The following is a 12,214-nucleotide window of genomic DNA, read 5'->3' on the forward strand; positions in this document are numbered from 1 at the left end:
TCTGGTGTTTCGAAAGTTATATTCACTCTTGACATTCAAAATAATTAACTTTTTTTGAAAGTTAACTGTAACCTGTCGTGTTCCATGGTTAGCTAACACCACAGGTACAAAATTATAATAAAAATGAATAAAAACAAACCACACATGAAGTAAATGTGCTTTTGAGCTTCTTTAAAATGCTCTCGCGATGCTTTCAAAACCCTTTTCTCGCGATATTTACAGAAGCAGTGTATTTTTTTTTTTTTTTTTGGATATCCGTGTAACATGGATCTGGTGATAAACTTGTGATGTCACCAAACCAGCATCGACAGTCCACCGAAAATCAGCACTGCCAGTTGCTCTCGTTCTTCCTTGGAAAAGACTGCAACAAACATCAGGGACTAGACAAACCAGATCCGCCGCTCACTAATACAACGTAAGCTTTATTTTTTTGTCGGTAAAACAACAGCTTATCTGCTTTATTTTTATAGAGTTAGTGTAATTTTTTTGGGCGTACACTGTACTAGGCTATATATATTATTCACTTTGTCAATATTGCGAATGAGCGCTAAAAAAATGTCCATTATGTATGTTAAATTTTAGTGTGCTGCCCAAAGCGCCTGTCTACAACTAATATGTTACGTATTCTTTTTGAGAATAACATTCGCTTGTAATCACTGTTTATGTTCAGCAGGACTTGATAAGGATGAAAATAAATTAGTATCACAATGAAAACTGAAAAGCGACTGTGGATTTTACTAAAGGGAAAAAATAGTAACCTAAAGTTAAAAAAATAAATAAATAAAATTCATGTAGTTGATCAACAATTAAACCATAAGAAATCCTCACCATAAAGTTTATTAAATAGTGCTAATTTTCACCCAAAACTCTTCCACTGATTGCTTACATATTTCGTTACTATAATATAGGCATGTTGGCTGGTTGCTGCTGACTAATCATTACTGGACCTAAAGTGTTTTTTTAAGACAGAATGCGGTTTGACTTCTAGTGAACTTTGGACAGCAAGAAGCAACAGAGCAGCGTGGCACTTATGTAACCGTGGCTGCCTCCACTCCTCCCTCATAACCCACAGGACATTAATCTCATCTAATTTATTTTAACGTTTTTATCAGTGGTTCTATAAACATGATATCTAAACTATTTACAAGGTAAATGTGAAGCTAATGTATCATTGTAAGCTAGGATAAGCTGTATGCGCAAACAGGTTTATTTGCATGTATTAGTTTATATGTGGTTGGTAATAGGGTATTGCATTTACACTGAGAAAATATGCAAATACTACTTTTTATTATGTGTGGTTTTCTCTTGGTGAAATGTCTGAAATAAATTGATCATCATCATCATCAAAAACTACTCTACAGATAAGTGGAGTGCAGCATATTTTGAGAAATTCAAGAAGGAACTGAAATGGATGATGGTGAACCAGGAACAATTGTGGTTGGGATTACAATAAATTTGAAAAGTTAATTTACTTTAGAAATTGAATTCACGTCATGTATGTATTCAATACACTCGGTGATACATCCCACAAGGTTTTTTCTGGTTTATTTTTTTATAATTGTGGCTTGCAGCTATCAAAAACTGAAGTTCATTCCATTGAAAATGTTAATCTTAAGTTCTATTTAAAAGGAGATTTTTAAGACAGAAATGACTTGTTATGGCTGTCCTAATTCTTACACATCCGTGAGGAAAACTGCTGACACGAATGTCATCCAGCAATCAGTAAGTGTACGCCACGAATGATCAAAGATTAGCTGGCTGTTCATGGAGCATATTAGAGGAAAGTTGAGTGAAAGGAAAAGTGCCATACCTGGACGGCTAAGGAGAAACAGCCTAGATGACCTCTGGACAACTGGGATGTTGTCCAGAGGTCCAAAGTTCTCGTTTCGTATCATATGAAGGTAAACTTTGCATTTTATTTGGAAATCAAGGAGAGTCTGGAGGATGAGTGGAGAGGCACAGAATCCAAGCTGCTTGGGGTCCGGTGTGAAATTTCTATAGTCAGTGATGATTAGAGAAGCCATGTCATCTACTGCTGTCATTCCACTGTGTTTTATCAAGTCTATCTATCTGGAAATCCTATAACTTTTTATGCTCCCTTTTACTGACAAGTTTCATTGAGATGTTGATTTTATTGTCCAGCAGAACTTGCCAATATTCCACTGCCCACTTTAATGGTCACCCTGTGTTTTGATGTGGCTAGCAAGCTGCCCTGATCTAAACCCGTATAGTATCTAGGGGTAATTGTCAAGAGGAACATGAGCGACACCAGACCCAGCATTGATGACATACGTAAACTTACCTTTCAGTAATCTGAGATTTCAGTATTGGTTGTATGTTGTATTCTAATTTTGTAAGAAATTAAATGCTGGATTTCCACAATCTGGAAACATTAAAATGAACAAAAATAAGTACATAAAACATATCACTCTCTGTGTCAAGTGAATCTATATCACTTTGTGACTTGAAATCAGTTTGCAGTAATTGATAGAAATGCATCTATATGTACCCTGGATTTACCCAGGAACACCAGAACTTTGATAATTGATGAGCTAACTCCATGCTAACACCTTCGCCAATTAATACACCGATTTAACAAGTGACTGTTTTATCTGGTCGTACTCCCATTACCCTATCTGCTATTCAAAAAAAGCTCAAGACTTTACCGTACACTATTTCATCCATCACCCTATTTCCATTCATTTTAGTTCTGATAAACTAAAATGATGAACTTAAGTCAATTAACTCTTACAAACTATGACTGATGAAACCAACGCAACTCTACACAACCTCCAAGTGGCTTTTGGATCGGATAACCACATTCCTCTACAGTAGCCTATTGAATTACAGAAAATTACTTGAAATTGTCAATTATCAAAGCAGCTAGAATGACGTACATTTGAGTGGGGTGTACAAACTGACTCATGGTTGGTACAATGATGATGTACCAACAAAACATCATCACAAAGAGTTTGGCACTAAGTAATCAAAATGACAAATGTACAAATGTGGTACTTGTCAGAAAAGGTTGGAGAACCATTGGCTTATGTTGCAAATTTACCTCCTGCAGGCCAAGATGTCCCTCTCCGGCTGGGTGTGTGTAGTTACTGGTGCCTCCAGGGGCATCGGCAGAGGAATAGCGCTCCAGCTGTCTGAGGCCGGAGCTACTGTCTACATCACAGGACGGCAAGAGAAAACCCTCAAACAAACTGCTGCTGAGGTGAACTTTAAACCTTTCTTTTTCTTAAATGAAATCAGAGTACTTTGCAAGCCAAGCTTTTTGCACAATACTTGTCGGTACGTTGTATTTTTCTGACGCCCTTAATTATAATGTAGGTGACTGAGAGAGGTGGGAAGGGCGTTCCAGTGATCTGTGATTCCACAAAAGCGGAAGACATCAAGGCACTTTTTGAAAGGATCAAACAAGAGCAGGATGGCAGACTGGACATCTTGGTGAACAATGCCTACGCTGGAGTTCAGGTTTGTATCAATAAAACACTCATGAAACAGTTCTTGGTATTAAATTACAGAAGTCATATGTGGAGGATGTATTCGACATATAATTTCACCTGATGGCTTTGTCGAGATAACGAGTTAATTTTCCAATATTTTTGTTTAAGATCTCCAGATGATGGGTGTGTGTTAAACCTGATTCTGTCCTTCAAATGCATGCCGCAACAGCGAGAGTATACAAGTGTCATGTCTTGAATAATGCTGTGAATAAGTGAAGGATGGAATCAAGCTTAACATACACACCATGATCACGAGAAAACCATCAAGAAACGAACTTGTGATCTTGAGAAAACCATTGGAATAACTCGTTATCTCGATAAAACTGTTGGCAAATTCACTTGTGATCTTGAGAAAACCATCTGGAAAAAGTATATGTGGGAAACGTCCGCTCAAAGCTTCCATGTTAAATACAGATTTAAAATAGTAAAAGTGATTTTGGTTGGCATTTTTTTTAGGAAAAACAAAAAGTAAATGAATGAAAGGAAGTAAAGATTTGAACATAGTGTGTTGACTTTAAATTGTCATTCCAGGATATTTTTGACAACATGGGTAAGAAGTTCTGGGAAACCGATCCGTCTATTTGGGATTCTATCAACAACACAGGCCTGAGGTACTGTTATCTGTCAGACACTCTAAATCATATTGTCCCACAGTCTCATCTTGCACATTTCCTTCTGATCAGCTATAACTTCAGTTGTTATTGTTATTTTTGTTGTGTTTTTTTAGGGGGCACTACTTTTTCTCAGTTTATGGATCTCGATTGATGGTGGCCCAAGGCCATGGATTTATAGTGACCGTTTCATCTATGGGCGGATTGCATTACCTCTTCAACGTAGCGTATGGGGTTGGTAAAGCTGCTGTAAGTTCTTCCACTTGATTCAATTTGCCATTCAGTCTGATATCAAAATGCACAGTTTGTCTTATATCTCATTACTGTCATGAAAACCTGTTTTTGTTTTGTGTTTTTCCAGTGTGACAGGCTGGCAGCTGACATGGCGGTTGAGCTGAAAAGCAGAGGAGTGACCTCCATCAGTCTGTGGCCAGGACCGGTACAAACAGAGCTTGTATCGCAGCTGATAATACAGAAAGATGCACCGCAGGGTTTGAATCCCAAGGTAGGCTACCATTGGATAGCGAGTCTATTTGCATAAATGGTCAATTTCTAATTCTGTCTTAACTGTTGACTTTGATTTTCCTCAGTATAAAGATGTGTTCGCCAATGGGGAAACTACAGAATTAAGTGGGAAGTGCATCGTCAGCCTGGCTAATGGTGAGTTATCATTAAAGATCTCAAAAATGTATAGAAGCAACTTTTTCTTAATCGGTAAATGTGATTGAGAATTTTGCATGATAGAGAGTGCAAATATCACCATGTCAGGGTGTGTGATGCTGATTGTCTCCTATCAAAAAGACTGAATGAGGCAATTAAATCAGAAAGTGTTTTAACAAAGTATTTATACTTATGTTACCATGTTACTCCCCTTGTTTCATGTTCCCCCAGATTTTGTTTTGTCACGTTGAATTGTACAGGACATGTTACATTGAAGGTGGAAGAAAATGATTGGTCATAATCAAATTTTTAAGTCTCAAAATCTGGAATTTTAACAGAGGTGCACACTTAAGCCAGCGTAAATTAACATCTTACACAGATGGATTGTTTTAAAGCTACTTTTGTTTTTGTCTGCTAGATAAAAATCTGATGTCCCTGACTGGGAAGGTGCTCATGACGTGTGACCTGGCCAGACGATATGGCATTAAAGATGTTGATGGTAATACTACTAACAGTCATACAATCATACAACAATAACCACCTGCCTAGTGGTCATGATACTCATTTCATCCTGTTAGTCAACAGAGTAGTCTGCAATAGTTCAAAGAAAAATATGTCGTCTTTTTTTTTTTTTCCTTCAGGGCGGGATGTAACAGATTTTACGTCCCTAAAATTCCTCCTGACCCAGGTCCCGTACCTCTCCTGGCTTTCAGCAGTCATCCCCTCGTTTCTTCGCCTGCCTCGCTTTGTGCTCACGCTGGCTAACGGACGCTTCTGATGGGTTCCCTCATCACTCTCCACAACGCCATACTGTAGTTTTAATATCTGTGCTAAGCAACTCCATGAATGACAAAAATGTTCCTTTTTTTCTTTTTTTTTGGGGGGGAAAGACATAGTCTTGACTCAGTCAGATCGCAAATAAGGATATTATTTAATGTTGAAGATGTGCTAAAATTGTATCAATGAAAAGGTCCACATGAAGTAAGCTTAACGTTAGCACTGATGTCAGCCAAAGGTGAACCCTCCCAATGTGATTGTAACAGCACTAACTGTGCAGTTTAAAGAAGTCCTTTTGAACTAACCACTGAATGTATTTCATTACTATTGTGGAAGAAAGAAAAACAGGAACTGGTGTTTCTCTGGGGTGTCAGACATGAGCTCCTTCTGCCTGAAGATGTTTGAAAGATAAAAATGTGAAGTTTAACCCAATCAGCTGAAAAGAAGTGTGATTTTACATTGAATGTAGAGTTTTAGTGTCATGTTTAGCCTGCTCTCATACTTAATTTCTGCCTTTACTGTTCTTTTTTTTTTTTTTTTTTTTGATGTGCAGACACATTGTTTGTGCTTGATGTGTTTTTTTTTTTTTTGGCAGGATCTTCATTTGTGTAATGAGCCTTATTTTTCCCTGAGGGGACATTGAGGTGGATGTACGGCTGTAGATAAGCCAGAATGAACAGCGTCGCCCCTTATCGGTGAAGGAGTGTCATCTCTTGTTCGTTATGTCTTACAGGTTAAAAATAGGACTACAATAAGAAACCAGTTGGCATTCTGAAATTTCAGCTTGTTTTCTACTTGTCTAAACAGCTAATGTATTTTTCCAACTAAAATACAATTCAACAAAGAATTTTTTAAAATCTCTTGCTGTTTATTTGTCCCACTCATTTCTGGAAAAAGAAATGTAGAGTTCATAAAGTGTAGGCCAGATTTTTTTTTTTTTTTACTACTACGTAAAGCAGCTAGTTCAAGATATATAACATATGCAGAATGGGAGACTGCATTAATTACTGTTTGGCAATCAAACATTTAAGTATTTAAGTGACGTTTGATTGCTATTGTCTGTTGAAACATTTCTCCCTGTAGGCAGATATTTCTTAATATATCTGTGTAGGTGTTTAATCTGTTTTTCTTTGTAGTAAAATAAAGTGTTACAATGTGTTATATGAATTGTAAAAAAAGTATAGGACTGTTGTGGGAAATTAGTGAAATCATGATTTAACAATTTGGGGAGAGTATAACTTCACATAGGATCAGTTTTTTTTCCCTTTAATAGATAAAATAATCTTAAGTAAACCAATTGTATTGTTCACCAATGTTTTCTCAGTCTTATATTTTTTTAATCTTAATCATATAACAAAAATGTTAATATAAAGAAATCTGTAAAGAGGGCAAATACTTGTCATAGGACTGTTCAAGATGGATTCAACCATCAGAAGACTTCTTCCCCAATACAACACAAAACTGGCTCAAAAAGAACCGTTCAGTTTAAAAGATGATTCTCAGCGTCATCCCGTCTCTCTGATGCCACCATAGGTTGCAGCGGGGTAGTTGGTATTGGATCTCTGTAGCGGATTTATTATACTGGCCCGTTCTCCCTCCAATCCACGGCCTGCTCACCCAGACTGGCACACCCACCCAGCCGTCAGCGAGGGGGAGAGTCATGTGGGCCTTCCGGGCTTCCTGGTCCTCAGCTCCGCCTCGCGTTGGTTTGGCCGGACAGGGGGAAACACTTCACAGTTAAAGAACAAAAGCAGCAACGGACCGACCGAGGGGGAGGAACAAACGGCGACTCACATTCAGCCTTTTAATCTCCCGAGTTGGATATTTGTGTCCCTGACCGAGAATTAACCAGCGATTGAACTCCTACGACTGGGGACAAACTTGGTTGCGTCGTATCTTTGAATCCCGACCGTAATCCGTCGAGGTGCTTGGTAAAAATAAGACAAGGGTCAGCCAAATAGATGGACGGTATTGTTTCCTCGCTCGGTGCCTCCAACTTCGGTCATATATATTCTAGTAGTGTGGAGTAGGCTCAGTTTTTCTGGTTTACGTGTCACCAGAACGGACCCTGGGGATTAAGGGGTATTTCGGCAATTTCGGTAAGTTTATTTTTATGTTTCACTGAAGCGTGTCTGACGACGAAGTGCGCCTGTGCAGTGTGAAGCGTTTTAGTTAGTACGCCACAAAGAGGGGGGCCAGACTGGACCGCTATTGTTGCTGGCATAGTGGTCAACTTCCACAGCTTTTTATCGAACCCAATTAAACAAAGCCTGAATAAACTATCTTCATGTATTACGGAAAAGTGTCGAAACTGAGGAGAGAACCCTTGTTCTCACCCTCTGGGATTTAAGTGTGTCACCAATGACTAACACGATGGTTTGTGACCTAATGTTTGTCCCACTCAAAAACATTTCTGCCCAGTTCCCAGCTACTTAAGGTCAGCCGTGGCGTAACCCAGCCTAGCGAAATACGCAATACTCTTATTTGTTCCGAATAAATAACCCCTGGAATAAAATTAAAAGTTAAGAGAAGTAGTTCGGATCAACTTTTAGTCACCAGATTTATGTACTTGCTGAATCAAAAGTGGTGCAAAGATATTTAAACCTTTATTTACATAGATCTTCTTAACAACCACTGTAGTATGGCACAACACCTGTTGCTGGATTAGAAAATGTACATGCATACATCTTTTTTTATTAATTAAATCTTTGGATCGCATTAGTTTCAGAATGAACCAGGGCATAGACATGAGTCTGACGAATCCTCCTCCTTCTGCAGGTTTCTGTTGCCATATCTTTTCCTGTGAAGAGGCCTCTCTCAGCTCTCAGGACTGAGAAACTTGGAAGTGAAACAAAAGCCTGACCAGCTAGGGTGAGCAAGCAGACAGTGATGGATTCCTTGTAGATTTTCATTCCCTGTGCTCCCACCCCTTTAGGACCAATCCCCCTCAGCTCATGCAAAACAAAAGTCATTCACCACGCTTTGGGGGGAGGGGAGAGCGCGCCTTGACACAGTATACGACTAGTTTTGTAGAGAGTTTGGAATAAGTAGGGGAACAGGCAAAGGGGTGTATTTGTCCACTAATTAGCTTTGAGAATGAAATCAGAACAGAAAGTTTATTTTCTTGAACAGATTGTCCTTCTCTGTACGGTGATCTTATCTGTGAAGTGACAGTTTGTAAGAAGAGGTGAACAAAAAAAACAACAAAAACAACTTTATCATTGTTTGTTTTTCCCTTCTAGATGGCGGAACATATTTTGATAGCCGACATGGCGTCATATACCGAACGCAACGGCAGAGACAGACGACTTGTGGACCTAGATGAGCCTTTTGAAGTGGATATGACGGAGCCAGAGCGTGAAGAAAAGGCAGAGACCAAACGCTCTTCCAAGAAGTTGCGGCACTCCCCCAGCTCAGCAGAAAGCAGTGCCAGTGGCGTGGCTAGTTTCACCACCAATCATAACTCTGTAGTGTGCCTTCCTCTGGTCTCAGAGGGGCTCAAACTGGTATGGACCCAGTCCGATCAGACCCGAGAACTTGACTCAATCCCAGAACTTGTCAATGCCTTTAACTTGTTTCCATACCCATCGTCCAAAGAGGTTAGCACACTGGCTCGGGTCTGTGTGTTGCCACTGGACAAAGTTAAGGTGTGGTTCATGGTGCAGAGGATTAAATATGGTATCAGCTGGTCTTCTGAAGAGATAGAGGAGACAAGGAGGAAGTTGGCTGTGCCTGAGCTTTGTGAGGACTCCACTGAAACAAACGGAGCCAATTTAAAAACCAAGAGCAAAAACTTAGACGGGGAAAAGGACAGCGATGAGGAGGAGTGTGATCTCATTGGTTTTGTACCTGAAACAAAGATGGCAAAGTGTGAGTCTCCAGATTCACATAAATCTACTCCTCCATGTTTTAGGTCCAGTCTCCCACCTCCTCAGGATTCATATTTCTACCGCTCACCAGCAGACACTCCAGCGACCACAACAGCTGATGTCTCCCCTGACCTCTCAGAATCCTCTTCGCAACAGTACCGACACGGGCGCTACAAAAAGTCAAAAGCTCAACTCGCTGCCCTGCGCAAAAGCTTCCTAAGAGAGAACTGGCCTGCAGAGCCTGAGCTCAAGCGTTTGCAGGAAGAAACGGGTCTGAGCCGCAATGACATTCGCAAATGGTTCAGTGACAGTCGTTATCAGCTAAGAGTGGGTCGTGGAAGCCTGGCAGCAGCCCAGACCTTTTCTCACCAGGCTTCTGTTGGGAGTAAACATGAACCACAATCTCAAACTCAGCCTCTTTCACTTACTAACCAAAAATCTCGTCAAGTAAACGGGGTGAAAAGTCATGAGGGAAGCCGGAATAACGGGATCAGAAATTCACATTTCTTTCAGACTTTTCTGTCAAACAGTCTAGAAGCTTTTGGGGAAAAGCTCCAAGAGCCACAAGCGAATGAAGTTGTAGAAGAACTTTCTGGAGATACTTTCAAAGAGGAGCAAGAAACTGCGGAAGAGCCACTACAGTTGACCAAGACCTGCAAGATTGAGCCAGAAGTTGTAGAGTTAAAGTCTTCTCCTTGCTCTTCCCCCTCTCGTACTCCACCGCCTACCGCCTCCCCCACCAAAACATACTCACACAGAATCCGTGCATCAAAGAAGTCGGTGCACTCAACTAAAGCCAGTCCCTCACATACAGCCTCTTGCTTCTCAGGCGCTTCCACGTCCACGTCCCCTGCACTCACTCCTGCAGGACGTCCCAGAAAGACCAAGGAGCAGTTGGATGTGTTAAAGCAGCACTTTTTGAAGTGCCAGTGGCCCACAAGTGAGGAATACACCGAACTCGTCAAACTCACAGGTTTACCCAGGGCGGATGTTATTCAGTGGTTTGGCGACACTCGCTACGCCGTCAAAAATGGCCAGTTGCGCTGGGTGAAGGGCGTCCGCGAACAGTTCTTGGCAGAACTTGCTGCCCAGCAAAGTGGCAGCGGCCTGTCGAACGGCACTGGAACCTCAACACGTGGCGGGGGAGGGCGCAAACGAAAACTAAGCAGAGCGAGTACAGATTCTCCCGATATCCAGCCACTGGTATCATATTACCTTACGACAGGCACACTAAATGAAAAAGACCTTGACCTACTATGCAAGAAATCAAGAATGAGCTACCAGCAAGTGCGAGACTGGTTTGCAGCTCAAGAGGTTGGGGAAACTGATGAAGAAATTGTTGTGGCTTAGGACCTTTTCTAAAAAAAAAGAAAAAAAAAAACCTTGATCTGCCCACCTTATCACACACACACACCTTTAACACAACAGATGTGATTATTGCTGTGGTTCATGTTGCTTTAATCAAGGCAGGTTTGTAAAATCCAGTCTTCCCTGAACAAGCCCAAAGTGTGGTTTGTGTATTTTTTTTATATAGATATGCTGCATTTCCTGTTTATCCTAATATATTTAGATCTGAATTATATTTCTACTGGCTCTGTTGCTGTAAATAGAACAGTAACCTCTACACTGGGTTGCTATATTTTTGACCTCCTTCTTGTTTAGATATCACTACAGTTGTTTTTTTTCTAATGTATTCTATTTGTAGCAGTATAACATAATCAGGTAACTAGCTGTAGATCCAGAAAAAAAAACAGCTACACTGACAAACTATTGACTGATCATTCCTTTCTAGCCGTTATATTGTATTCATGAAAAGCACACTGGACTTGCTCCTTATAACATCTTGCACTTTGGTTTTCCAACCTGCTGTCCCTACGCTAATAACATACTAGTATTTCACAATTTATACTCCTGATTAGTGTCATTATTTTTACTCCCTGCTGTAGAACGTGTTTTAAAACAGCACGGTACATCTCATATGTGTAATGCATTTCCAGAACATTTCCTAAATTGCTCGTCACTCTGTATAGAGGTGTTTTACTTACCAATTTGAATGCCTTGTTCGTCATTTGCATTCTGCAGCATGTTTCTAACAGTAAAGGTTGATCCAGGTTGCGGGAATTACATCATTGCATAGATGGCAGAATTGCTATATTACTAGATGATGAGTTAGTTAGCATTTAATAGGCATAGGGTGTAATTTTATAGTTTAAAATGTGGGCAGAAGGTGGGTTTTGAAATAGAAGCGAAAATGAACCAAAATCCAAAGACTGGTAACATTTCACACAAAGTGACAGAGCAATATAATCGGGGTCATAAGTTCACGTACAGTTGACAATATTTAAGTACTTCTTGTTGACTTTAGAAATTGATGTCGGCTTTAAACGGAGTTCAACTCTTTGAAAATGTTCGTCCAAAGGTCAAACAGCCAGAAACTTGACAAAGTGGCGCGTATGACTAAAGTTTTTCCTCCTGTCGCTCATGAAAAGTTAATGCAACTGTCATGCTGTTGATGTAAATCTATACATGTAAAGTCTTCAAGGTTATTTTTTTTTTTTTTTTTTTTCCTGTTTGAAAAGAGAAAATCTCATTTGCACAATTGTGTCACTGGAAAATAGTTAAGTGTTTTTGCCATTATAATCAAGTGTACAAAGATTTGTTTGTGTGTGTTATGAATACAGACACCTGTGACGACTTCCTGCTGTGTAAATTTTGTTCTGAAATTGTCCTATGGAAATGACTTTTACTAATAATAATTGGTTACAACGTGCAGTTAAAGGAAAGT

The 12,214-nt window shown here is 39.9% G+C and overlaps 2 protein-coding genes across 3 annotated transcripts; both read left to right on the forward strand.

Moving 5' to 3' along the window:
- The first annotated feature begins 246 nt into the window (after positions 1 to 246).
- Positions 247 to 6,407, forward strand: dhrs1 (dehydrogenase/reductase (SDR family) member 1). The gene is made up of 9 exons (XM_014967841.2): positions 247 to 415; positions 3,071 to 3,220; positions 3,337 to 3,480; positions 4,044 to 4,123; positions 4,240 to 4,372; positions 4,485 to 4,628; positions 4,714 to 4,783; positions 5,202 to 5,282; positions 5,425 to 6,407. Exons 2-9 carry the CDS (start codon positions 3,077 to 3,079, stop codon positions 5,559 to 5,561), a joined length of 933 nt encoding a protein of 310 aa, XP_014823327.1. The 5' UTR covers positions 247 to 415; positions 3,071 to 3,076; the 3' UTR covers positions 5,562 to 6,407.
- A 796-nt stretch (positions 6,408 to 7,203) lies between these two features.
- Positions 7,204 to 12,123, forward strand: homeza (homeobox and leucine zipper encoding a). 2 transcript variants are annotated; one of them, XM_014967824.2, is made up of 3 exons: positions 7,206 to 7,659; positions 8,339 to 8,431; positions 8,803 to 12,123. In XM_014967824.2, exon 3 carries the CDS (start codon positions 8,803 to 8,805, stop codon positions 10,777 to 10,779), a length of 1,977 nt encoding a protein of 658 aa, XP_014823310.1. In that variant the 5' UTR covers positions 7,206 to 7,659; positions 8,339 to 8,431; the 3' UTR covers positions 10,780 to 12,123. The 2 variants fall into 2 exon arrangements, with proteins under 2 accessions (XP_014823311.1, XP_014823310.1); XM_014967825.2 differs by lacking the exon at positions 8,339 to 8,431 and having other exon boundaries at positions 7,204 to 7,659.
- Positions 12,124 to 12,214: the final 91 nt, after the last annotated feature.

This window comes from Poecilia mexicana, unplaced genomic scaffold, assembly GCF_051168715.1.
Source record: "Poecilia mexicana isolate PSO_F unplaced genomic scaffold, ASM5116871v1 scaffold_17, whole genome shotgun sequence".
Classification (NCBI taxonomy): Eukaryota; Metazoa; Chordata; class Actinopteri; order Cyprinodontiformes; family Poeciliidae; genus Poecilia; species Poecilia mexicana.

What these genes read in the sequence shown, in the direction of transcription:
- homeza (XM_014967825.2), top strand. Translation starts at nt 8,803, where the DNA reads ATGGCGGAACATATTTTGATAGCCGACATGGCGTCATATACCGAACGC.
- dhrs1 (XM_014967841.2), top strand. Translation starts at nt 3,077, where the DNA reads ATGTCCCTCTCCGGCTGGGTGTGTGTAGTTACTGGTGCCTCCAGGGGC. An exon ending in ATGGGGTTGGTAAAGCTGCT is followed by an intron (nt 4,373 to 4,484) that starts GTAAGTTCTTCC and finishes GTGTTTTTCCAG; the next exon opens with TGTGACAGGCTGGCAGCTGA. An exon ending in TGGCATTAAAGATGTTGATG is followed by an intron (nt 5,283 to 5,424) that starts GTAATACTACTA and finishes TTTTTCCTTCAG; the next exon opens with GGCGGGATGTAACAGATTTT.